This window comes from Tyto alba, unplaced genomic scaffold, assembly GCF_018691265.1.
Source record: "Tyto alba isolate M040663 unplaced genomic scaffold, T.alba_DEE_v4.0 Super-Scaffold_1, whole genome shotgun sequence".
NCBI classification, from domain to species: domain Eukaryota; kingdom Metazoa; phylum Chordata; class Aves; order Strigiformes; family Tytonidae; genus Tyto; species Tyto alba.
This window is the reverse complement of record NW_024881261.1, coordinates 31240236-31267803: the sequence shown is the minus strand read 5'-3', so window position 1 is coordinate 31267803 and position 27568 is coordinate 31240236. Positions and strand designations below refer to the sequence as shown.

Genomic DNA, 27568 nt, shown 5'->3' with positions numbered 1-27568 from the left:
GGAGTCCACATTGCTAATCTCTTTTTCTTTGGGTCCCCAGATCTAAACGTCCAGTGCCAGTTTCAACCACAGCACCCAGAATTGACTCTCCCAGGGCTGTAATTCCCCACCAGAAGGTATGTGATGCATTTCTCCTCAGCCAAAGTAAATACCATTTTTATCTACCACAGTGAAGGTAAATACCTACTACAGAAAATAGCTTTTTCCCACCTCAAATAAATAAACTTTGAATGAATGCACAGGCAGCAAAACTGCCATAGTGCAATGTATTAGCGATCTGTATTTTGCTAATTTCTGATTAGCCAGAGCCAAACCATCCAGCTATCCTCCGATGTGATCTGGCTTAACCCATTTTGAGCAGTTAGTTTTCATCTAGGCTGCCAGAGGCTACCAAAGTTTCTTAAAACATACGTTTGCTTTTGTGGATTCTTGGGGAAAAACCATTAGACCGTGCCTCAGTTTCTCCAAATCCTGATTACAGCTGAAAAGACACTGACTTGGCAAGAGGATATTTGGGCATTTGAAAGCTTGCATCATCTTGCATTCTTGTCACATTATTCAGAAGGCATAAGAATAAAAAATAAAGAGGATAAGTCAATTTAATGAATAACAGCCAGTGGCAGAGGAAACGGATGGCTTGGTTTCTGTTGTCAAAGCTCATTGTCTCCCATAAAATAAATGTTCATATTAGAATAAACAGCATTCATTGCCTGTACCTGGCAACTCATCATCTGTATCTTTGGGGAGGCACTGGGGAGCGGGGATACCTGAAAGATGGTATATACCCTTAGGCTCAAGCACTGGGTAGGACATTTGTATTGCTGACGCATTTAATTAGATAAATGGAGAGGAGGTAAAATCTCCATTGCTGAAACTTTACCCCTTCTGAGTGTGCCAGTTTCATCCCTAGCATGTAGTATAAATGTGAAATACTGAAGATCAAAATACATGGGGTGATGTTCTACTGGTTTTGGCAGTTCTGACTTCCATAGATCAATTTTAAGTAGTTTTTATAAAGACCATGCTTTCTAGAGTCAGAGCTCAGAAGGTAACATCATCCTTGTAATCGCTGAAAATATGTTAAAATTAACAGAAGAGAACACACTTGGAGAGAATAGTTTGAATCAATTTTATTTTGTCAAATTTGAAATGAACCTGTCTGGCCATTTATTAGTTGAGACAGAAATAGTGTTATTTTGCTCTGGATCTTGTAAACTTTTTGGCAAGGAAGACTCTGTCTTGCTCAGAGTTGTTTCTGTTTATATCATGGTTTTTTAAACGTTACCTTGGAGAAAGTTGTTGAAAGTGTCACCAAACAGTACTGTGAAATTACTAGAACAAAAATGATGGATCATTCTTTTAGTTAGACTGATGTTCGACTGCACCAGCAAAGTAATAGGGACAGGAAGGGGGAGAGAGTACTTATTTTCCCTCAAGAACTACACAGAATGCTGTTAAATTTTCAAGGAAGCAAGTAGACATGTCTCTTGAGAGTTATTCACCAACACAAGACTGACAACTGTCTTTTGGGACCCTCAGTAGCACCTGTGCAGGTATGACAAATTTTCCTACTTCTACCACCAGCACATAAAAGCTTTTATCCATCAGATTTTCATGATTCCGTATTAGGTGCATTTCTTCCCTGCCAAGTGTCAATTTTAAAATTGCTACCATAGGTATTCAAAGCTGTTTACCACAAAAAACATTCTTCTCCCTTAACTATCCATCCTGTAGAAAAGTTAACTCTGGGCACTGTAGGGTTTTTTTAAAAGGTCCTAAAAGTGCCTTTGGCATGAAAGCTATAAAGTCACTTTACAATTCCTATTTTAACTCTTCAGAGACAGATGAGGATGAAAGAACTCAACCCTTTTTCAGGAGCATGTGGTCTCACACTTGAGCATTCTGCACAACGGTGCTTAGGAAAGGTTTATAGGAGCTGTTGGAGGCAGCCTATTCCAAATGGGCTCCAAGGCAATACTTGCAGCTGGAAATGAGATTTACCGGAACATTTCTGGAGGAAAAGAGTGGCATCTAAGAGAAGGCATGGTGAGAAACAGGGTATCTAGCAGTATTCAGAAAGGTGGTCTAGGGTGTAGGGTCTTTGACCCAGTGGGAAGAGGCAGCAGTAGGGTGCTGGAGTGGAAGGCCCTTTGCAGGTCAAGAGGAATGGTATTTGTGCCACTAGTACACACTAGCAGACAACAGTAATTTTTAACTGAAGAAACATAATTCTTCTCTGAGGGTGGTTTGGAAGGGGATGAAGGCATTCAGCCATTGGAGAAGTCTCAAAATCCAGAATAAAAAGTCTTTACTGATACAAACAGTGGTATGGAGATGTTGTAATAAGGTATGTTCCAGTAAATATACTTTAAAGATCAACATTTCTTTGCTTGTCCCTTTATTATTTCTAGTAACAGTATGACTGCAGAAACAAGAATTCAGTGACATACAGCCAGAAGCTGCAACCTCCACATCATTGCTTGACAGTGTTTAGACTGATGGTTCACATGAAATTAATTTGATTGTGTTTCAAAAAACAGAAAAAAACCCTACAAGACAGTCATGACAGTGTTGTCTTCAAATGCTGAGAGAAGTTTTTCTCACCCTTCCCTGAGTCAAGGTTAAGGCATGGCAACGTTAGCTAAAAATCTGCATGTGCAAGTTCAGTGTCTAGTTTAAACCATAAATTCTCTTGTACATGATTGCTGATCTGATTGCAGCTTCCACTAATTTTCAAGCATGTATTTCTTTTTTGACTGCTATGGTCATGGTTTTTTGTGTTTTAGAAAGATAAGCACACATTATTTTATAAAGATGTAAGGAAGGTATAAAAATCCCAGAGTTCTTCAGCATGGTAGACATTTTTCTACATTCCACAAGTAATATACACTCTCTCCTTTCTTTCTTGAGCTGATGGATGTTATGTTTGATACAGGTTCTGCAACCATAAGTATGGTGTCAACTGAGGTGTAGGGCTATTACTGGAAATAAAAGTTTAACTGATTTGCAGTTTCACTATTTCCTTATCTGACATTAATCTCAAACTTGAAACTACTTGTGTGTAGTTCAGTCAAATCTGTTTGATTTAGTCAAAAGATTTAGTTAAGTCTTTTGCACAGGTGTGGCATAGCTGGAAGAAAGGGCATCACTAATGCTGAAAGCATTCAAGTAACAAGGAGAGTAAGTGTGAGTCCAAGGACTGAAACTAAACCATCATCAGCCAGTGAGTTCCTGCAGCTTTTCTGGGGGGATGGTGGTGGGGAGATGCACAACACAGGTGAAGATTCAGCCAAGCGCAGTTCAGAATGTTCAAGCTGAAGCTTTAAGGCTAAGCATAGATCTAACATTTGTCCCTTTGCATAAAGGTATTAAGACAGTCTCTTTGATTTTAATAATATGACTCTGTATGGTCCTGTTTATGAAACAGTACTCAACACATTTATTTCAAAGTCCCAGTGAGGATCTCATAATGTTTATGATTTGTTTCCTGCCAAGTTTGGGAACCTGAGTGGCTAAGGGAAAATAGATAAAGAGGTGACTGACTTTTTCAGTAGATCATAGGATGGAAGAGCTGGCTGAGCCAGGAGCTGTTTGTTGGATGTCTTTGAGCAGAGCCATTTAATGCCATGGTCCCTCCATTTCCTTCTTTCTATAAAAGCTTTAAAGCAACAAGTGCTTCTTGGGCATGCTGGAACGTCAAATTATTTAGTGTATTGTTAAAATTGTTCTCCCAGAACTGCAAAAGGTGAATAAAGACTGTATGGTCATAGCAATAGATAAATAGAACATGGGCTGTTAAAGGAAGAGGACCTGAAAAACAACTGGTATTGTATCTTCCAATATAAATTTGTTTCTCACTTCTCTGATACATAAGAAGGAGCATTTGACTTTCATCAAAATTGAATATTTATAAAGAAAAGAATAATAATATTTCAGAATGGACATTGAGCTGATTCATAACTTCCTTCTATTCCCAAATGTTTGAGACTCCTTTACATTTATCAGTTTTAAACTCATTCACTGACGTTACACTGGGAAATGACAACACAGTTTTCCCCCTCCCGCAGTAAGGGATTGCTGCACCATCGCAGCATCTTTCTGGCAGGACGAAGACCATTGCTCAGTGTCAGAGCCTCCTCTTCTGGTCGGCTGAAGGGCAGCATCAGACTTGCACAGTTTAAAATGTTAGCTTGCTTTTCCAGCCACAGAGACTGAAACAGAATGGGATGAGAGAGATGGGAAACAGGGGGACGTTTGTTACTGCTGGCTGCATTTCATGTGATGTAATGCTAAAAGCTGTGCTGCTGCCCAGTTTTAGAAATCTGACCTTCACGTTCAGAAATGGTTGCAGAAATGCTGCATCGATCTGGTTTTGCCACTAAACTGGAGAAAAACATTTCTAAAATATCCTACCAGAAATGAACTGAATGAGAGATTCTTTGTCAATCACAGAAGGAAAGACCTAAATAAACTGATTATTGACGGTAATTCTTTAGAAGTTACACAGCTGCTCTCTTGGGCACTTCCTGTTTCATTCCTTTCCCACTGAACACAAGGAAAACAACTACCTTAAAACTACCATGAATATTAACTCAAAATGGCAAATGCTAGCCTGGCACCGCTGGCATCCTAGGAATTCTAGTGTTGAGTTACCAGCATGCTGGTATTCCAGCTAGAAATCATTTGAGGAGTGAAACCAAAATTCCATTCATGTCATAAAGGCGCGCAAAATCATCAACCATCATTTTTTATGGCGGTCTTATAAATTTCTCTTTGCCTACTGTTAGTGTCCAGAAACTCCAAAACTATAAAAATGAATTAGGATTAAGGAAATATGTGACATTTCTCTCATTAGCAGTTGAAACTGATACTCTGCAATCAGATCTCCTTGCATGTCCTTCTGTGATGGGGTTTAGAAAGGAAACCAACAGTTAACTTAGATTAAAGCCACAGAGTTTTCAGGGTGGCAAACAGAAACAACTCTGGCATATCCTTTTCTTCTCTACTGCCTCTATGTATTTTTAAAAATATTTGTTTTGTCCCTCTATGCTAACATGTAAAACTCATTTGCACAAGTGGTGACTTAATTTATGAACGTGGTCTTTTTCATTTGTGCCTCTTTTGGAACACATTTTTAGAGAGAATTCCTGTTTTCTAGTTGTTTAACGATACTTGGAAGCTTGCAGTAGGCCACTTAAAGGTTGGTTGTTTGCTGTGTTCGATGTCAGGGTATGACTGAAGGATGCAACTCAAAAAGACATAGTCTGAAAAACATTTTTAGTATTATCTATTTCTACAGCCTCAGGCAGCTATTAATGCCAGCTAAAATATCTTCCTGTTTATTACTAAGAAAAATGTTCTCAGTTCATTTTATCTGCCTTGCATTTTTGATTCGAAACTTCTTAAATGTGTTTAATGTTATGATTAATTATGTCCTTAGACCTTTAGGGGGATTTTTGCAATTAATTTCAATTAATCAGGCCATATTATCTTGATTTTTTCAAGTGTAATCTCTCTAAACTTAAATATGCAATATAGAAAAATCCAAGAGGAGAGTATAAAATATTTATCTTTCTAGTGAACCTTACGAACAAAATCAGTAAATGACTGATAACCCACACTAGCAAAAGTAGAAAATCAGAGGCCAAATTATTCTCAGGCCTATGTTTCATGCAAGGGCTGGGGTTGGGGGGGGTGTGGGGGGGAGGGTTGCTTGTAAGATGGTAAAGATGGCAACTGAAACAGTGCCAGCCCAAATGAAGCGAAATGTCACTGCAGGCCACCACCTGCTCTTGCACTGGCTCCACTGAGGGCAGAGGGTGGGCTCCCTCCCTTCTTCGGGATAACGGCCCCACCTGAGCCTGTCCCCCAGGGCGGGACTGCAGCATGCTGCCAGCACTGCTGTGGGCCTCTGAACTGTGAGCATCACAGCATCTGGGTACCAGCTCTGGCTGCAGCATACCTAGGTCTGGAGGGAGAGGCTGAAGTGATCGTTCTCCTGTAGCAAAAGCAAGGTAGCCCAAGTTAGGCTGGAGCCAGGAGCTTCTGAGATAAACTACAAGTTGATATTATGGCTCTAGAGAAATCTGTAAACTGCCAAGCATTCAAATAGTTTATTGGGTACCTTAGCTATAGATTTTTTTTGTTTTTTTAAATCCAAAGCACGTAATTACAGGCAAACAAAAGAGAAGAATAAAACAGCTTTTGAAACTAAATAATTCATTATGTTAAAACATGTGCTAATGAGTTCCAGCACTCAGGATGCTAGGTTTAAAAGGCAAGCGTTAAAGAGACATTAAAAATAATCAATATTAGAATCTTGCTATTCATGTTCTGGTCACTGAGCCTTTAGAAGTTAAAGAAAACTGAGTGTAAAGGTATAAAATACCCACCTGAAAGTGGAGTTTGTATTCCTCCCATAAAATTGTCCATATTACAGGTAGGCAGACCTCCAAAAAGCATAGAACTGTGGTTCCTACACGCCACCAGTAGCTGGAAGGAAATGAGGCAATTTAACCCTAAGGGTGTTCAGTGCTTCCCGGGAAGTGCTGAGTACCCTCCGGCCCGGGGATTTAGATGGCATCACACCAGAATGAGGTTGAAGCAGTGATAGGGTGTTTTAGGGTGAACACAGACGTTTTACATGAAACTTCCTCAGAACCCATGTGACAACTTATTTCCTGCGCTGTGTTGCTGGAAAAGCAGTATTTTTCTTTTTTTGGTATTACCTTTTATTTTTGTTTCACTAAGCTGTATATTAATAGCAGATCATTTATGAAACTGAAGCATGGTGCTGCAGTTTTCCAGGATGAGGTTTTGGTAGAATGTTTCTAATTTGAGCACCAGCCCAGACTTCTTTGGGTGTAGCTATTGTAGGAGAGATTCCTGTGACTTTGACTAAGACAAGACATCCTGCTGTCCTAGTTAGGAATATTATCTGGGACATGACCGTAGGATCGTACACTCATCCTCTACATACTCATGTGCACATTCCTCCAGTGGAAATTATGCAGAAATGATCAGAACAGAAACATCCTGTCTGCTGAGCAGTACCTGTTCTCGAGTGCTGTTGGTCTATCTGCTAACCGTGCTGCATGGCCTAATTAGCATGAACCAGAGCAGAGGAAAGCAATGCAACGCGGGGGCTTCAGTAATGTGGAGTCATGGAAAACAGAATGGTGTGGTTTAGAATCATTATGTTTTTATAATAACAGCATTGACTTTTATGTTTGTATATTATCTCAAATGATTCTGACCTCAAGACAATGTTTAAGGTTTATTAATTATTCTAGAAATTAACGGATAGTGTTGTCTTTATATAGAATTATTGCTGTGAGGTTGACTAGTAGCAAATGCTCTTTTAATGTTAAGCTTTATTTGTTGATTTTGACTAAAACCCAGTGTATGGTTTGCTTCCCTTATTTTGAAACAATGTGTTTCTTTGAAAATCTTCCCTGAAAGGTTGGATGCTTTGGCCCCAATCTATTTATTGCAAGTTTATCGATAAGTTCAGAAAGCAGTAATTGCAGATATGTTATTTTTGCATGTGTTCTATGATTGCTCTTTTCTTTTTTTTCTTTTCTTGGCCTGCATGTTTGCTACTACAGGAACCTGCTTGGGAAATCAATGGCAACAGAACAACCTTCAGTCCTCTAACTAACACGGCGACTGGGCCTATGGGTAGTATTTTAGCAACCAATGGAACGTTTTCAGGCTACCTCAACAAGCAAGAGATCAGCTTTTCAAATAGCTCTTCCTACTTAAAGACTACCACAGTTAGATCTTCCATGTCCTCTCAGTCTGTGACTCCTGACATTTCACCTGCAAAGAGTAACCTAGGTTCAAAACTAAGCCCCGTACTGACCGATGGCAATAGTCCGAGCCACCAGCTGAGCCCCGCAAGGCAGTATAACAACCCTATTGGCCTTTACTCGGCAGAGACTCTAAGGGAAATGGCTGAGATGCATAAATTAAGTCTCAACCGAAGGGCTTCGGAAGGTGGACTTCCTAGAGGGTAGGTAACATGGTAAAATATTTAATATTTCAATAAGTAATGAATTCGCTGGAAAATGAATGTAATCGTACCTACCCCATTGTGCATTCATCTGGTAATCATGATTAAGGTCTGGAACAACCATTAAATTTTCCATTACCCCCCAAAACATATATACAGTACCATTACAGAATAACTCTTGGTCTTTGGTATCTGAATTGCGATATGGATTGGCAATAGTCACCAGAGCATGAGAAGGAACACTATGGCTGAAGGAACTGTGAGCATCTCAGGGTTCTGGCATTTAGCAATTTAAACTAATGCATGTAGTAACCATGTATCGCTGTTGTCCATTATAGAAGCTGCTAGAAAACAGATCTGATCTGTGGTACTTTCCTGGAAAGAAATGGCTTTGGCCATCAAATCTGACATGCTAGTCTACTGAAGTGTCCTGCTAAAGTTCCCGCACTAATGTATTGGCTTTCCTATGCAAAATGAGTCAAACTTGCAATATTTTGCATCCTCAGGTTTGAACACTGTCTGTCACATCCGTTAGCTTTGCTTGCAACTTGTATGTAACCAGGAATGATCTCTAGATACTGCCCACATAGTTTGAGCCCACGCTGCCCAGGTTTTCAGTGGTACTGTATTGCAGAACAACTGTTTTATTAGTAGTGAGGAGCTTGGACTATAGTACATGAGAAAAAACAATGAGAAATGGGTTTTCTTAATTTTTCTTCCTTCATGTATTAATTTGCAAAGAAATCTCTAATTTGTTTATTTGTTTTTATTTAAAATGAAGATAAATTTCTTATTATGAATATGGGAAATAATGTACTCCTGACACTAGGGACTTAGCTATATGAGGAAAAACAGAAAATTCAGACAATCCACTAGAGGTCTGATAGCAAATGCTTATTTTCAAGTATTTTATATCCCATTGAAGAAGCTCTTTGCAAGAGTAAAATCAAGTGGTGTTAAGTTGCAGCAAAGTAAGGATATTATATCCTTAGAGCATGTATGCGTGTTCTAGATGATTAATTGTAACTCTCTTGAGCACTCGGCATTAACAATCCTAATTAACTTATCTGAAAAAATTTTCTCCTCCCTTCTCGTACTGGATAATTAGGCAAGGCAATTAATGTTTGAAAGAAAATAATTTCAGTTAGTAAGCAAGATCAGCAAAATAAACCTCAGGATGCTACCCTCTTAATTTACAGTTTTCTTGAAGAAAACTAATCCTTGTCTTATTTCAATATGCAGTTTCCTGGGAGTATATCTCACTATCTTTCTCCCACTGTCTTCACAACCCTCCTTAACGTCTGCAGGGGTGAGGGTGGAGGGGCTGTATTTTGGATGGCTCTGCGTTCTGACTATTTCTTTGTTATCAAAATTGCAACACAGCTGCATCCATCACTCACCAAAGTCAATGTGAACCATTCTTTTGATTCCGTGGTTTATGTCTCCTTTATATCTACATCTTAGTACATGCCTGTGGCAGTGCACTGAATTACAAAGCAAGATCCTACCTCAGGATAACCATCTGAGAATTTTTTTTTTTTTAGTTTGACCAAAATTTTAGGGCATTCCTGTCTATCTGCCTGCAATATCTGTAGCACTGATGAACAAATCAGAAAATTTATGAGAAATCATCTAAATGTTCTGTTTAAAAAATTCAACCTTTATCCTGTAGCCCAGGAGCATCTGTTAAAAAAATTCAGCCTTTATCCTGCAGCCAAGGAACAATCTAAAAAGATGAAAGAGCCCAGAGCTACTAAGTACATCTGTCTTTTCAGGTAATTTCTCTGAGATTTAGAGCAGTGTACATCGGTGTTTACATGCAGAGAAAATTCAGACTTCAGTAATCCTGTCATTCCCACTCCCACTTGAGTGTTACCCATGAAGCGAGAGGCGTCTTTCCTACTGATCTGAGTAACGTGGAACCTGTAACGACCTTGGGACTTGGCATCATCCATGATGGTCCTGATCTCATTGTGGATATATGTGAAGGAGTGCACAGGGAAAGCACTGTGAGCTCTGCAGAATCAGCTCGGGGCTTTGTTGTGGACATTCTTATCCTATAGCACAACATGCAATGCTGGGTAAGGATTTGTGAAATTACGGTGCTCCAAAACGGAATTTATTATGCATTCATGAACATGCACTTAGCAGTTTGGTAAAAGCTATGAGAAAATTCAGTTTGGGGCTTGATCTTAAGGTAAATTTCGTATTTCAATTTGGTGTCCTTTTCACCAAATCATTTAAACTTAACTGTGTGACCTGCTGTTAGAGGCTTAGCTAAGTCCTTTGGAAAATCCTATCAGAAAGCTAAAATTAATTTTGAGATTATTTCCTTGATCTGCAAAGAATAACAAAGCATATGTTCCTCTGATACAGTTTTACATTAAGGCTTTATCACTCTGGCCCAGGGTGAGAAATAGAGGTGGCCTGTTAAGAGTGTGGAACTTGATGTGCTGAAAGCTCTGGAGAGGGGAGTATTAATAAATACGAAGAGTGAGTCATAGCTTGTAACATGTGGTTCTTTTTCATTCCAGTGCAAGTTATTTTTCACATTGTAGGTCAAGGGCAGTAAATACCTGTCCCACAAGTACGTGCCAGGTGGCTTGGGTTACTAGCTTCTTATGGTGTGACCTCTGTGAGCAGCAAGTTGGGTGTTTCATACATGTCCATATTTAGAATCAAGCTAAAATAATGTATGGCTCTGAACTGGAGAGAATTTTCTTATCGCGTACCGAACATAACGAGAAGTTTTACTCTTTTTGAAGTAAGCTAGAGTAGTCTCTTCACATTTAAAAAATCTTTACTGAGACATGTTAGTTGAGCTGTTCTTAGTGCATGCATATAATGATTTTTATCTTTGAACATATTTTTACATGCAAACAAGTGGTTCCTCTAATTAAGGTGTATTTTAGGGATGGTAGTTCTGCCTTTAAAATATTATTTTATGTTTAAGGCAGAGAGCTGGATTAGAAGATTAAAGCAGTCATCAGAGTCCACTTCAGAGAATGATACTATTACACTGTGTTTCGTTGTAAATGAGTGCCCAGCTGTCCTGCACATACCTAAAATGGATATAGGATCACTGATGTGCTTACAGGCTACAGTTTGTTCCTAATATATCTCTACTGGTTCGTGTAACAGACTGATATATTTGGCTTAATGTAGGGTTTATCAAGTATAGAAGAATATTCTTGAATCCGAGAGTCTGAAGAACAGTAACTGCAGAAGATGATCTGCAATTGCTTTTCCATGGAAGTGTAAAGCCTTTACTGCAGCTTTGGCTCATTAGGGTGTTTCTGATTATGCAAAAGGCACCTGGATGAGCCAATGCAGAAGGACTGTGTGTAAAAGGAAGCCGTAATAGCAAAGGTTCTGCAAGGCAAAAGCATAAGGAGACAAAGCCACTTTCAGTGTCATTCTAACAGTACAACGTTGCTGTCCTGTATTTTGTATCCATCTCAGATCCAGAAATGTTACAGGAGGCAGTTGGAAGGTTCAGTGCCCAGTTCTGTCAACAGCATTCTGTGCAGATAAATAAGAAGAAATGTTTATTAACTGATCCTGAACTCCCTTCCTTTTTATTTTGCGTAAAATATGATTAATTTCTCTTCACACAAGAAGAGCAAAATATGGGTGTTCTAAGCTTTGAAAGAACTAAGTTAAAATAGAAGTCATAGCCCATGGCCATATCTGAGTCTGAGCACACTATCTGTTCACTGCCCCCAGCTTTGGTCCACGTAAGGCCCACCCTGAGTTTTGTGTTGTGTTTCTTTGGAATTGCTGTGCAAGCCACCGTCACTTCTTGTTTGTGCAATGAAGCAGAATGTAACATGAACAGAAGTTTTTTCATATTGTGTACATACCAGATGGGATAAAATATCCTGATAGGGATATCTAAAAAAACAGATAATACATGGACTTGCTTCATTTCACATGGAATAAATTAGGAATGACTATTCTGAAATTAATTTGTTTACACCACTGTTGGTATAATGTAGGTACAGTCAGATTTAGGCCAATAGTCTGTTAAATACAAGGGCATTTTCCTCAGTTTTGGATCTAAAACATCTACCAATGTATTCTTTGGATATTTTCCAGTATGTAAAAGACAAAAAAATCAATCTTGCAATACCAACTCTGAGGACAGACTGAGGAGAACAGACTTCATCCCTCGATATTTAGTATCTGAGGGAAGAACATAATCTCTACCACTCATGTGCTATTTTCAGATGAGAATATACTCTGCAAATGCCTCTTTCTTCTGTTTGCTCCCTCCCCCCATACACTTTGATTATAGTACTTCCAGGGATGAGTAGCAATAAAATCATGTTCAAGGGTCAGCCAAAATGCCATGGTACCCTACTAAATCCTAGCACATCAACTATAATCCCTACGTTTTTTCCTTTCTTAATCATGTTAGGGGTTTCAGGCATGCATTTACTTTTTTTCCTCTTACTTGTAGATGTTCTGAAAAAAGCTTTAGTAAGCTTTTGTAAATACCTTTTGCCCTTTGCACTCTAAAAACTATTGACTTTTTCTGTTTAGTTGGTTTTGATGTTGTTTGTTCTCTTTCTCTTCCTTTAGGTCATAACCAACACTGCTGCCAAGTTAGTATCACTTTTATATAGTGCCAAGTATTTGTGTTACGCTCTGTGTGTGAAGATTTGTTTTCTGGGGTAGCATGATCCCTTGTGTTCCTGCTGTGTCTGCCTGCAAGTGGAATTATTTTTAAAAAAATCTTACTGGTATGACAAGTGTCATGAGCTGCCACTGCTGTCCAGTGGTGCTCCCTTGTGAGGACACAAAGTATTTGGCATTTTTTGGTGATGTTCTAATGCTGCAAATGGAGTTAGCATCTGAGCTTGCTCAGTTCTTGTAAATGCTTTCAAATAGTTTCTCTCTACAGTCTGGGTTAAATTCTTCCTAACTCTTCAGGTAGTCTTCATGCCTTCAGGATTTGGGAAGCCTCATCTGAGCCTTTTTTGGTGTATTATTAGTGATGTATTTTTAGCCTCAACAATAAATTAATTTACCAAGTCCCCCTCCACTAAAATTCAAATTTAGGTTGATATGAGATACCAATATTGAAAAGATCTAAAAAGTAATTTACCTTAGTAAACATATTGCCCAAACAAGAAGCAACTATTGATTTGAAAATGTGATTGATCTGCTTTATGTAGAAAAGTTCACAGGGTCCTCAGCTTTGATCTTCAGTTTTCTAAGGGTGGAGTTTTGTCTCTAGAGTCCAGCTTTCTGCCTCTGAACTGAGTGTTCTCCAAAAAATTGCTGGAGACTGGGTTAAATTCAGCATAAAATGTCAAATCTAAACTGACAGGAGAAGGTTAGAAGTAGTAGAATACATAAAGTTTAAATAATATTTAATGAATATAATTTACACTGATCTGGCATTCTCTGTTGGCTCTAATGAGATGTGTGTATGATGTCATGCGAATGATGTAACTTTTTTGGACTGATGAAACTCTAGCCAATTTACATTGAAATTATTCTGTTACACTTGTCTTAGAAAGCAGAAGCTGCATTATTGGAGTATTCATAATCTTGCTTTGGGATTTGTTTTTCCTGATCCTTTTCCAGTTTAGTAGAAAAATCCCATTCATTTTGTAGAGGTGCTCCAGCTGTCTCTAGGGTCTTGCCTCTGCCACTTTGTCCTAGAGCACAGCACCCCTCACAAACACTAGTATCTTCTGATTACTTCCAGAGTTATAAAGAAAAGTCTGCAGTTGAAAATCTGTATCCTATTCTCTTATTTTTATGGGAATCCTGTTGACTTTGGTGAAAGTTTTGCCTTGATATGTGTAATGTGACTAAAACCTCTTGAAAGACATCACTGGAACTGTTTAAATACCACAAGTGAAAGCCTACATCACTACTGCTGCTACCACTAGGGAAGTTTAGGCTGTTCTAGGATTACTAGCTTTTATTTTTGTAATTGATTGTGGAACCCAATTGCTTTGAACTTTATTCTTTAAAAGTGGCATATTTAACCTCTGTCTTTCAATTCACAGTCTTCTCAGATCTTGGGTTTAGAATCTCTTCAGTACTTCTAACAGTGTGGGGAAAAGAGAACACTAAATTCAAGATCTCGAGGACCTCTGTGTTTGTAATTATCATGTGATCATTTACGGTATTAAGAGACAAGAGATACGATTGTCAAAGAAATAAGGCATGTGCATGCTGAAAAGTCAAGAGTATAACAACCTGTATGTCTCTGCACATCACTCTTCAGCAGATGATGTCACTGTAATAAAGTTTTCATAGTTGATGAATAGTTAATAGAGATATATTTTAAATGTGACAACGTCTTTGTAAAAACATGATTTTCACTTTTTGAATATATAATGCAGCTTAAAATGATAATGTGTGTAACTAAAGGCTGTGGCTGTAATATAGCATGTGCATATTTATGTCTCTGTTCCTCAAGCATGTGGCTGTTAATGTTCTATCAAGTATTTTGAATGATGTGTGACTGTATCTCTCTTACTGTCTATCTTCAGTCAGGGCATTCTACCAAACAAAAGGCTGAAAACATAGTGGAATCCCCTGGCTGGGTTCAGAGGTGGCACATCACCTGTGATAATTTCTGGAAGATTAAGTCATATGGCTGCCAGCTTTACTTGATTTTCATTATTCCTCCATGTCGGGTCGAGGGTTTGGTTTTAACACTCACCCTCTGGGCCTAACCCACAGCAGACAGGAATCCTATTGTTCCCTTGCCAACCAGAGAGGCTGTTCAGTCACATGAAAAAATTCAGTGAAAGATTTAATATTAGCTAATAAACTTACAGTGTAATGGTTTAAAACCAAAAAGGAAAATTTTTCCAATCAGAGAGGATTACATTTTTCAGAATTTCTTTTTTGGGGGGGAGATATATCCATTTCCAACTTTGGGGCTCAGTTCAGAATGAAACCTTTGTGAAATATCCATTATTTCCTAAAGGACAGAATTCTCAGGTTTGCCCGGTTTGGTGAGCATATGGAATCTATACTGCTGGCAGGACAGGAAGAGCAGACTGGAGATTTCTCTCTCTCTCACGGGTTAGGGAAGAGCAGCTACCTCAGTGACTGGCAGCTGAGGTTTGGCTTGCTCCCTGAAACTCCACGCAGGACTCCGTCCTAACTCTAGGACTAGAACAATGTACAACTGGGCACTAGAGGGAAGCCAGGTGCTCTTTAGCTGAAGTCTGACATTCAATTGACTTGTTCTGTTGCAATAGGAACTTCAGTTAACTTGCTCATGGCTCAATTTCACAAATAAAAAACCTTCCTCATAAATGGAGCCACCGGAAAATATGGTGGCTACTTTTCCAACTGCGGTTGTTCCGCTGATTGCAGTGTAGGGTATTTTGGTACGAGACTGAGCATTTGCCACGCAATAGCAACACTTAGGGCTGGCTGTCCAGAGATCTTGAGAAGATTAGTTTAGTCGTTTTGAGGAAAGCTTTGACGATTAAAAAGCACAAGAACGAAATTTCACTAGGATTAATAATCCAGTCAGAAGGTACTGGCACCTTCTAAATAATAGAGGACCTGACACCTGATCACCCCACTGCACTTTCTAGCGCTTTGTAAGACCCTTCTGAACAAATGATTGGATGCAGGGAATAAACTGGGAATTCTCTGCAGTATATATGTACATCCATGGGCATGCATATATATGTGTGTGTGTATGTTTGTATATGCTTATATGTATATATGCATGTAAGAATATTAATTTTAATATATGTATTGCATAAATACGTAGAGATTTGTTATGATTTTTTTACACAATGACAACTGTTTCACCTTTTTTTTCTCATACACCTGTGAGCCAACACAAAAATGTCATCCATTAGTGCAGCCAGCTTTCGGCGGTTCCTTGTTACTGATGTTGTCTCTTGCCCTCTGAGCAGAAGCTTTTGTGGTGAGGTGCCATGAACAGACGTGCACGTTCCTCTGGTGGTGCTTTTTCTCTCACTAAGCTGTCACGCCTTTCTCCTTTCTTCCCCTCCCTTCCCTGTCGATCCTCACCCTTGCACAACCCAGCACGGAGCTCACGGAGCGTTTCAACCCCAGTGTCCTGAAGGACTCTGCCCTGTCTACACACAAGCCCATTGAGGTGAAAGGCCTGGGCGGCAAGGCTACTATAATTCACGCCCAGTATAACACCCCGATCAGCATGTATTCCCAAGATGCTATCATGGATGCAATTGCAGGCCAGGCACAAGCCCAGGGTGGAGAATTTGCTAGGTAAGGTAATTTCCTTGTGTGGAGTGCTCTTTCTCTGCATGATACATCTAACAGTCCCTACGTGCATGACACGGCAGCTCTTCATGGACTCTTTCTTCTGGAGTATTTTACGTGTGAAAAATACAAATCGGTCCCAGGTGGTGTTTGAAAGCACTTCATCATTTTGAAGTTAAAAGGATGGCTAGTTAGAAAATGTAACATTTCTTTTTTGGTATTCCGCCTAGAGCTGGTAAACCCCACAAAAATATCTAGTGCTCTGTGTATGATGTTGGTTGGCTTTTCATTTATGGTGACCATGCTTTGGAATAACCGCTGTATTATATGCGTAACTCAGAACGGGAAAGGAGGGGTGGATTTTTTATTGATATGTGATGAATGGAAAATATTTATTTAGTACTGGCTACTGTTTTATTCTTCACATTGGAGTATTGTGCTGTATTACCCCTGTCCCTAGTTTACATACTGTACATGTGTCTTATGCATATCCTTTGGACTATGGCAAAATCCACTGATCTTTAATAATTCTGCTTTTCCAATGCATGTTTCTGATAATCTTATCTGACAAATTCATCCACAATTGTTACGGCTGAACTGAAATTACATATGCGATGAATGTAGCCAGGTTTCTCTCTTATTGGGTGTCTTCCTATCCAAAATAGAACTTGCCTTCTTTTCACGTGACACCAAAATACAGGGATAGCAACACACTTTAACATCGTTTCTTTTCAATATGTTAGCTGCAGGCTTATTTAAAATGTAGATGGTTTTGGTATTTGCTTGTGCTCTCTTTTACTGGCTATTTCTTTTCTTTCTTTTTTAAATTCCTGGTTTTTCCCCACTGATTTTTTGCACCAATACTATTCTGTTGTTCATCACACTCTCCCTAATGGTGGATCCCAAACAATGCCTTTAGTTGGTTTTGACCATGACTCAGTGAATATCCACAGGTGTAAGGAGACTCATATTCTCAATTAGCAACGTACAATAAAAGGCGTTTGTTCTATCTGTGTTCTTTATAATGGTTCACATCTTCCATAGGCATGGATTATATGAGACATTTTATGATATATTGGCATTTTCTACTAAATGCAGTAACGTTATATAATGCAAGTAGTAATGTTTAAAAATCTTTACCTGTTTAAATGATTAGATGATGATAAAGTTTCATGGCTGAGCACATGGATCCTTTTAATTTTATAAATTGCACATTAAAAGAATCTCTCAAATGCAGTTCCAATCCCAGGAGTGGCTCTGCTGGGCTGGAAAACATCATCTTTTCCCAACTGTGGAAGAGATCAAAACACAGTGTTGCAAGGAAACTGTCCTTTCTAGAAAATCCCAGATAGAGTGAGAGAAGTCCAAAGAGTGCAATGAGAACTGAAAGATCAGCACACTTTCCAGAGGGGTTAGGGATTTGTCTTAACACGTAGAAATGTGAAGTAAAGAATCTGAATAATTAGAAAGGTTGAATCATAGACCAAAAGGTGGTAATGAATTATATTAGTATATACATATATCTTGAAAAAAGCTGAATTAATGGATACATAGATAAAATTTTAAAACTAGATTTCCATGGACTGTTGAGTCATTGCACCAGTAGCAGCAAAAGCTGTGTTAAACACCACTCGCAAACTTTTTTTCCCTTATTTTGAACATGGAATCCACCTATTGCATGGGTGTTCTTGAAATGAGAGGATTCTTTCCACTATTCTTTTTGTATCAGACAGTTCTAGTGGAACATTATTCTTTGCAGACAACTCCTTTACTATGTTTTCCCTGTAATGTTGCAAAAAAAGTTTTACAGCAAGATCCACTATATAAGCTACTGCTTAAGCTTTTCCTTCATTTTGGAATGTGATTCCTAAGCCTGACATTCACCTGGCCCCAGAAGAAACTAACGCTTCTATTCCTGCAGGCAGTCAGGTGCAGGGGACCCTCTAAATCTGCTGTGCTGTGAGCTACAGCCTGTTTTGTAATGTCTTTTTTTTTAAACTCATAACACTTAATGACTAAACAATTTTTTCAGTAGATTGTTTTATTACAATTAACGCAGCATTTTTAATCTAGATATAAAGGCAGGGGTTTTGCTGCTATAACAACGGCCCACCCATTGATACTCATTCGGTTAAACCTGTAACTCATTTCTTTAAGGTGCTGCTTTGACCTCTGTGATATTCTGAACTTTAATTTGCAGTGGAAACTGAAGATGTTCTTTCGTTTGCTTAGTTGATCAAGTCTGAGATAAGATTATGCTTAATACAGAAATAGTTGCATGAGGAGGTTGCCATATAAAAGCAGAGCAAATTGTGCACCGATTCATTTTGTCTCAATTCTCTGCCTGTACTTTGGTCTCAGCACTTCATTACTGGTTTTTGGGCTTTTCATTTTGCATTGGAGAGAAGCCCTGAAGCCACAAGGAGTATGTGAGATGGTGAGCGTACCCAGGCTGCAGATCTGAAGGGCTTCTGCTCTCATTGGCAGACAGGAGGTGGAAATGCTGCTTATTTGTTTTATCGGTGATGAAGAATAGACAGGCTTAAGATAAGAATTAATTTTCTAGTTTGACCATTTGAAATCAGTGATGTTTTAACTTAAGTCCATGAGATCAGAGTCAGGCTCATGGCACTTAGAAAATAACTCCCATGTACTAGATCACCATGGAAAACACAAAGGAGAGCATGTAAATTATTTATACTGCAGTTATTCAGACCTCATGCTGGAACTTCAAGGTAGAAAAATTTGAATGCCCTGACTTTATATCTTTTCTCACTCTGTGTTGGTTTGTTTTAATCAGTTTTGCTATACCAAGAACCAAGAGTTGGTTGCAGTATACCCATGTGGTCAATATATTTCAAATACATTTCTGCCAAATGTCCATTATGCAGTTTTAGCCAAATTCACAAATCATGTAAGTAGACAGAAATCCTACAACTTTACCAGGATTAAGATCTAACAGTTCTAGTAGCAAAATCAATAATGTGATTGTACAAACTGAGGACTCATGTATCCTCTACAGTAAGTCAGCTTGGCTGGATAATTTACCAGTCTGCATGAAGTTTGTCTGTTGGGTTGTTTTTTTCTTTTTTTCACCTCTTAGAGCTTTTTAAAAATAGTTGGAATCAGTTTAATAACGGAAGTCACAATATTTCGTTGTATGTCTACATCAGGGGTAGAACACTGCAGTGTTCCGAAGTTTTTACTTATTATCTCCTTAAATTAAATCTGAATAATGACTCCAGGGAGTGATTCACACAGTAAACCACAATTTATAATGAACTCCAAGAAAAAAAACCTCACATTGCTACTTAGTCAAAGAGGTTTGACTGTCTTTAAAGCTTGTTTTAATGTTAATAATGTGTGACTTGCATGATGATGTGAAAAAGGGGGACAATTTTTTATTGAAACCTACTAAAATACCTTAGGCTACAATATGAAAAACGCTCATAAGCTCTAACTCATTTGGGAAGAATTTTTTTTCAGTAACATAATTTTAAAGTAATATGCTTAAAGATGCATGATATTTCTGCACATACACACCCAGATGGAAAAAAAATTAAATTAAGAAGAGGTATAACAGAGGTATTAACATGGTTATGTGCATCTTTAGGCTGTCTGTAAGAATCAACTGTCACATTTAGGTTTATGAAATGCTCATAATCAGCGATCCGCTCTATTTTACACTTCCATGCTGAGTGGCTCATATGTCCTAGTTACTCGTTTACAATATAATTATGATTTTAAAAAAAGAAAAAGGCCTGTTGCATTAAAGACAGAGTTGGAAATATTCCAATGTATTGCATTAATTTAGTTCAATTTATATGAGCATGTTTCATTCTGCTAGGGAAGGTTAATTCACCAAGCTTCATTTCCTGCCTTAATCATCTACCAGAAGTATATTAATATGTCATATTAATGCCACACATTGCTACTGTGAAATCTGTGGTCCAGCCTGTAGTGGTTTTTTAACTACCTTTGAGCTAATGGCATATCTATACATACACTTTTACACTGCTTTTTTGTATGTTGATCATACTATAAGAACAAAGCATTTCAGCTAGAGGTTTTAAACAAAGGAATTTGCACGCTGCTGTTGCCACAGTAGTCCACGGTTGGAATCAGCAGTCCTATTTCTCCAATGGTTTATTACCCACTCTGCAGCTGTCTGCAGCTGTAACATTTGCTATCACATACAGTAGCTTTTTAAGCTTCAGCAGGACTAAAAAGTCAGTCTAGGGGATATAAAGTTACCTGTTGGCCAAAGCCAGGCTGTCCCCTGTGGCGGTGACGCAGGGCAAGGCGCTGTGTGCTTAGGCAGTGCTCCGGCATCGGCCCGAAGAGCCTCTGGGAACTTGGAAACCAGTTCACCTCGCGGGGAACTTTTACCAGGCCCTGTACAGCGACAGAACTTTTCGGCGCAGCCAGGAGCGAGAAGTGGCAGCAGAAGGGTCCCGGGGCGGTGGCTGACCGGCTGCTGCCCTCGCGGGGTAGCTCCTTTCCACGCGAAGACTCCGTCTGCCTGGAGTCAGCAGGAGGCTGGACTGGCTGCTGCAGCGCCCGGCCCCGGCGAGCCCTTCTGCCCTGGGTGAAGGGCCAGAAGGGGAGGACGGCTGCTGGCTCGCCCCTCTGCCACCCGAAGAAGGGTATGGCGCTAATACCTCGGGGCACAGAGGAGCAACACTAGTGGCAGGCACTGACGGCACACTCCTCCCCAAAGGAACAGGTCCACCTTGTGCCTCCCATACCTGCTAGTGTTTAGGTATTGTAAAGATAGCGGTCTGGGAAACACCAGCTAAAAAAGGAGCTGGAAAATGCCGCTTCCTCCTGCAGGGCTTCCACCCTGAGACACTTCTTTACGTAACATCTGTGTTTTGTGGCAGAGCTTAAACTGGAGAGTCAGGATTTTTCTAAGCTATGCCCCATCACATAGGTGATTGTGCTGAAACATATAGCGGAAAAATAACTGAGTTTTGTACCCTGCTGGGTCCTCAAGAAAGTGAGAAGTTTGCATGCACTCGGGGTTATGAGGAATATAAATACTCCTCTATTAAAAAAAATAAATCCTAAAGAGATGGGGTGCTTTGGGGTCTGTAGCATATATAAGCACACCTCATGTTTCTGAGCCCCTTGCAGTCTTTACTTGAAGAACACAGCCCGTGCTGTTGTTAGGTGCAAATCCATTAAAACAGCATGTATTATCCAGTGCTGAAGAAGAGGAGTGTGTCAGCTGGAAAATACTAATATTTCAGGCACTGCCTCGTAATATTTTTTATTACGGTGTATGTTATTGCTGTATGTAGGATATCAGACACGCTGCTTGGCTTTTTCATGATTCCTCTCAGGCTTTTCAAATCACAAACCCAACTTCTCTATAGATTTTCTCTGCGCAATGCTATCTTAGAGAACACTACCTTTGAGCCTTGAACCAAGGAAGCAACTTTTATAGCAGTTGACTGCTCCTGGAGCTTCATAGCAGTGACTTAGTTGGACCAAATGGCCCTTAACTTTTAACAGAGCCATTTCTCAATTTTCATGAAGTTGAGCATGCTGTTTGCAAAGCTCTATATGGAATAGCATGTTAAAAGCTCTTGCAATAAATCACTTGCTTCAAAAATAGACCTTGTATTTAGAGAAGGCATGGAGCCAAGTTACTCCAAGAACACATCATCCTCTCAGTGTACATTTCTGCAGTTCTGTTAATATTTAATTTTAACTGTATGCTATGCAGAAGTTATTTTCACAGGGGGAAAAAAAAAAAAAAAAAAGCTATTAAGTTACTAGGTCTGTTTCTAGCTTGCATCATAAATCAAAGAAATGTTACCTCACTTGTGCTACAGAGCTTTGTAGCTTTGACTTTAGGTGTGCAAAACTGGAAGTTACTTCCTGGATATATCACTTTGCAAGGTTATTAGAGATGTTGTAAGACTCTGAGATACGTCCTGCTGTTAAAGATTTCAGACACAAAACTTCTATGCAAGTCTTGAGTACAAGTCTAGCCTTCTTATGCTTCACATGTTTCGTAGACAATCCAAAGTTATGGCAGCTGGAAGTTTAATTCAGAGTTTGGCAAAGAATAATCATCTCTAGAAAAAGCTATAAAAGCCTATCATATTATTTTTACAATTAAATATATTTTTTATTTCTAACTGTAATCTTAAAATAATCCGGGCCAAAAGTGCAATAAGACATAACATAAAACAGTGTCAACACAAAGCCATTTTTGTAAGAAATAATACAGGACAAGAATGCACAGAGAAATAAATGGTTTTGCCCAGGATACTGTCCTTTATCACCCCACATTATCTGCACCACTGTAAGCTTGTAGCTGTGTTGGCTGAGGAATCATGAACAGACATTTCCAAGCATTTTCACACTGTTTTGATTATGCAGATTTGAATGATAACACGCCATTGCAAAGATAGAATGAGCCATAACATTCTTAATTCACATAAAACTGATCTATGTGTTTTTTTTTTAAAAAAAGTGATATTTTCAAAACTCTGTTTTGGATTGCTGTTGTTCTGGATGAGAAGCTGTAAAACCAGAGAGAGGTTGGGATGAAAGCTACCACGTGCTGTTTCACAACGTTTCACTTTCTGAATTGCAGTACCCTTCCTATTAAAGATCCGCACGTAGACAGTGCCTCTCCGGTGTATCAGGCTGTGCTTAAAACTCAGAACAAGCCTGAAGATGAAACTGAAGACTGGAGTCGCCGTTCTGCCAATCTACAGTCTAAGTCTTTCCGCATCCTTGCGCAGATGACTGGAACTGAGTACAGTAAGTTCAATTACAAAACGTCCCCCTCGTCCTGATTTTAGATTCATGGCTGCCTTACCCCACTAGTAGCAGCTGATGCTCAAGGAAGACTCACGTCCAGCCTGTAGTCATTGTTATTGAAGGCCAAGATTGAAGAACCCCGGGTGTAACTCAAGGGAACTAGGAAACCAACACAGTCAATCTCACCTTATGCTTTATGAAGAAAATTCTTTGATCTGCAAGGGGTCTCACCATAGAAGTATAACAGACTATACAGCAAAAGAGCATTTGGGACCCCATAGTTCTTACTTACAAATCAAATCTCTGTAGTGTAATCTTTCATTTTCCAGCAGCCTAGATATGCACAGCTGTCCATTCCTTAGAAAAAAAGATAAACAACTTACGTCTCTTTTAACAGTCATTTATAGAAGTGACTTCCGGAGGTCAAAAAAAATCATGAATCACCATCTGTATCGAACCTATAGTTCTACCAGCCCTGCTACCCAAACCTAGATCTGCTACGAATGTCATTAGAGCTTTAATTTTGTTGCTTGTTGCCTATGGAAATGTTTTTCCAACCACCTGGTACTCGCCTCAGAGCTTATTTCTGATCTAGAGAGAAGTTAGTTCAGGGACTTTTCCCATATCAGGGGGAAATATTCAGTATTTCCTTCTCACACGAATCTGCTGCTGCTTCTTGTGCTCTTCTGTGAAACAGCAGGCCCTCACTGCCTACAGCTGAGAAACACTGCTAACAAGTGAATGAGAAAGTAGTTGCGATAGTTACTTCCCACTAACATCCCTCTTCCTAGCTCTAGGGAACTGTTCCTCTTCGTGCTCTTCTTACAAAATCCGAGGCTGCAGAGTCAGCGTGAATGTACCTTCAGATAGGCTTCTGATGCATTTCTAATGAACTTCTAATTTCATCATAAAGCCAATTCCTTTCTTTCTTTCTTTCTTTCTTTCTTTCTTTCTTTCTTTCTTTCTTTCTTTCTTTCTTAACTGAGACATTTTTTGCCTGCAGTGCAAGATCCAGATGAAGAAGCCCTGAGGAGATCAAGGTAGGCAACTCCCTGTGAAAAATATTACTTTTTCCTTACTGATAACCAAATAATGTTTTAAAACAGGATTAATATGAATGTATGTTGCTATCTTTTTGTCTTAGTCTAATACATTTACTTAAAAATCACTAAAATTAAAATGTTATTAGCAAGAGGCATTTGAATGAAAAGGATAACAAATTAGCATGTTTGTAGGAAACGCAGTGTAAAATTCCTGAAGTGTGTGTTCAGATCTGAAAGCTCTCTGCACATGCAACTTCTGTGTACTTTACTGGGTGTGTGAATGCAATGAGTTCCTAAGACCAAACCCTGTGTAACAACTTGTTTGTGTAACTGGATGAAAATATATATTTTTGTGGAAGCACAGAAATTTGTGAGCAATTTATTTGGATGACCCTGTGATTGACATTTGATCCTCCTGAGATGATACAGTAAAGGAGATTTTTCCACCCACATCCATAATCATTTGCTTATGTTTGGTTTGGAATAAATACAACCCACATCTGTAGAATATGGAAGCACAGGACTGCTTTTGCTAGTGGATAAATGTATTTGTTTCATACGATCTACCAAAACCACTGGAAAAGTGGATCTGTTCAGAGATATAATAAGGTATTAAAGATTTATCATAATCTTACGCTGTCGTGCATAGCCAGGAAATTGATTTGTTAGTGGTTCTTGTGTTGAGCTTAAAAACTGCAGTTGAATCAGAGCATCCTGCATGCAAGCCTGATTTTCTGTTTGCATATGTCAAATCCCTGTATCACCTTGGCTACTCTAAGCCGCTGGCTGGGTTTCTGATGTGTTTGATTCTCAATCCACTGCCTTTTCTTCTTTTCACTGCCAAGTGGCTTCTATAAAGGTTCTGAGCTTTTGATCACAGTGCAAGTTACAAATGTTGAACCGGTGAGAAAGATGTCTGAGATGTCTGTCATCTTCCCTGTGAAAACACAAGTATACTTTCCGTTTGAGTTTGCTATAAACCTTCCATTACAGTTCACTGAAGTTCACAGTTAGGTGCTTGAGCATCAGGCTTGGCATTACATCCCTCAGGGATTTATTTCTTCCCTCAAATGTGCAAGCCTAATTCTTATTCAATGTATCGTGCATTATTTGTTTTGATGTAACAGCACACACCAAATCCTTATTATGATGGGATTTAAAGCATTGTGCTGAATTTAACAGTCCCCCGTACATATCTGAGAGTCTTACGTTGTTTTAAAGAAATAAACTTTATAGCTGTAGTCTGTCTTTGGAAAATACTAGCTATTAGAAACTTACCACGGTATCGGATATGTTGAAAATAACGATCTAGTAACACATCAGCATGTGTAAATTGCACGTTCTGCTCAGTGTAACTTAAAGCACATGACCACATCCACTGCACTGTGCGCGTTTTCTGCGGCTCTGAGGTATCACTGTGTCACCCTTTTTCACACAGACAGTCATGGTAATATTTAGGCACAGCTGCATTACCTAGAGAGGTTTAAAGGCATTCGTTGGTAGTCGAGGCAGAAGGGAGTGTATACTAGGTAGTCATCTGGGCACAGTGCAGTTGGCACGAGCTCTGGGGCACGGAATGAAATGGGGTCTCCTTCCTACCTACCTGATAGCGCTCTCCCCATCTTGGTGGCTTGGTGCCTGCCTCAGACGGTGCACGTACTCCGCTGCAGACCGCGTAGCAGCAGCCCTGGTTACGCACGCGTCTGTCGTATGCTGCTCTTTCGGGCCCGTTAGACCCCTTCTGTTTAACCTTTTGGCAAGGCCCCTGTTGCTTTTGATTTTTGTAAAGGATGGAAGGATGCACAGAATCCATGCTTTTAACTCCACTCTTCCAGCACAACAATGGAGTGGAAACTCCTCTTCAGTAGCTACTCCAGACGGCCTGCAGCACCACACCTTTCTCCATCCCCACAGTTAGGGATCACCAGGAAGGCTTCCTGGGCTCCGGAAAGCAAAAGGTTCCCATGGAACTGTGGAACCTGAGTCTTGCCAGATTCAGTGTTGCATTAATCCCATGCTGTGCTGGCATTCTGGAAAAATCCTTCATGTTCCAAAACTGCCAGAGATTTCACAGTGTGGGGAATTTTAGTCTCTGGGCACGCTGTAAGCAATCTCTCTCTGGTGCTTTCTCTTGTCTCTTGGTGTCAGCTGTTCAGTGTAGTCAGTGAGAACTGCACGAAACGGTGATCCGGTTTCTTCCAAACACTCGGGAATAAAAAAACCATACACGTAGCTTATTTTTGCCAGAACTGTTTTACATAAAAATAGTCATTTCTAGATTGCTACTTCTAACTTTATGATATATGCTCTGAACAGAACCCATAAAGCTTGGGAATCTTCAGGTGGCAGAATATTCCCTTCAGTTAATATTCATGAGCACACTGCATGGCTGTCATTTGCTCATGCTACTGCTATTTTTGAAGGCACACATCGAATTATAACTTGCTGTGAAAACTTTCCATTGTTGTTGTGATGATTGTTACAGAATATTTTCCAGAAAGATGGTATCCATTTCAAGCCAAACAGATGTTTCTGAATACCTTTTCCTTGAATAGAGGGGTATATCTTTAAAGCAGTAAGGGAATTCTTAAATTCCATTTAAGACCCACTGTATCTGGTATGCCCCAATGTCAGTTGAAAAAAAATGCCATCCTGAAGTTTCAGCTAGGAATACATTACATCTTTTAATTACCTCAAAGCATTAAAGATGGTTTGAGAAGTCATACATCACAATTACTTTAGGAGTGTTACTTGAATGACACTGTTATTAGGAACAGAAGAGTTACAAGTACCAGTGAATTTGTTGGCATTTATTCTGTTTATTGTTTTGCACTTTCTTCAGGCTGAGGAGTAAAACCAGCCCAGTCTGTTCATTTCTGTTTGGCTGGTTTCACTCTCATAGTTCTGCTGCATTAACACAATTATCTTGCGTTTTGAGTGTAAATAATGAGAGGAAAATTACCTTATTTGCAATGAATCAAATACATTATGGAGATAACAAGAACATTTTATTTTCCATTCTCTTTTATACATTTCTCCTTGACTGTGCTCTCATCCCACATCCTCCTCCTTCCCCTTTTTATTTACAAAATGTGAATTTAAACTATAGACTATCTAGAAAAGATTAAAACCTGGGAGGTGCTGAGCATTGCTTGCAACTTGCTCGAGCGTCCCATTCTGCAGTCAGAGGTAGCTAGGGGCGTTCGGAGGAGGTGGTCGATACTTCACAGGACTGTGCTTTGAAAATCCCATGTTATTCTGCTTTTTGACACAAGTGACCAGAAACGGTTATGCAAATATCAACACTTATACTCACTTATGCTGAGAAAAGCTATAGAAAAGTACTGCAGAAACCCGTGGCTGATGGTCCTTACAGGAAGGACAGCAGGATATATATAGGTTGACCTAGGTATTACAGAATGGAAAATATTTGCATTAATTTTGCTCTTGTGTGGAGTGAACTTTCACTGACTGCTCAGTTGGGGGGGAG

At 39.3% G+C, this 27568-nt stretch overlaps 1 protein-coding gene and 1 long non-coding RNA gene across 17 annotated transcripts in view; one reads left to right on the top strand and one right to left on the bottom strand.

Moving 5' to 3' along the window:
• LDB3 (LIM domain binding 3) overlaps positions 1 to 27568 on the top strand; it is a 127418-nt gene that overhangs the window by 55729 nt on the left and 44121 nt on the right. For 10 of the 11 annotated variants that reach the window (XM_042794838.1, XM_032994110.2, XM_032994107.2 and 7 more), the window contains exons 4-7: positions 41 to 116; positions 7608 to 8014; positions 22866 to 23035; positions 24039 to 24075. In XM_042794838.1, coding sequence (XP_042650772.1) covers positions 41 to 116; positions 7608 to 8014; positions 22866 to 23035; positions 24039 to 24075 — 690 coding nt within the window. Of the gene's footprint in view, positions 1 to 40; positions 117 to 7607; positions 8015 to 15854; positions 16262 to 22865; positions 23036 to 24038; positions 24076 to 27568 lie in introns of those variants that run through there. The other variant, XM_042795280.1, reaches the window with a different exon arrangement.
• The window catches only part of LOC116961882, a 75082-nt gene continuing 53807 nt past the window's right edge, over positions 6294 to 27568 (bottom strand). For 4 of the 6 annotated variants that reach the window (XR_004407196.2, XR_004407192.2, XR_004407191.2 and 1 more), the window contains 2 exons: positions 17396 to 17544; positions 6294 to 6492 (listed from right to left, as the gene is read on the bottom strand). This is a non-coding gene — a long non-coding RNA (uncharacterized LOC116961882). Of the gene's footprint in view, positions 6493 to 10876; positions 11537 to 17395; positions 17545 to 24727; positions 26284 to 27568 lie in introns of those variants that run through there. The other 2 variants (XR_006165557.1, XR_006165558.1) reach the window with 2 other exon arrangements.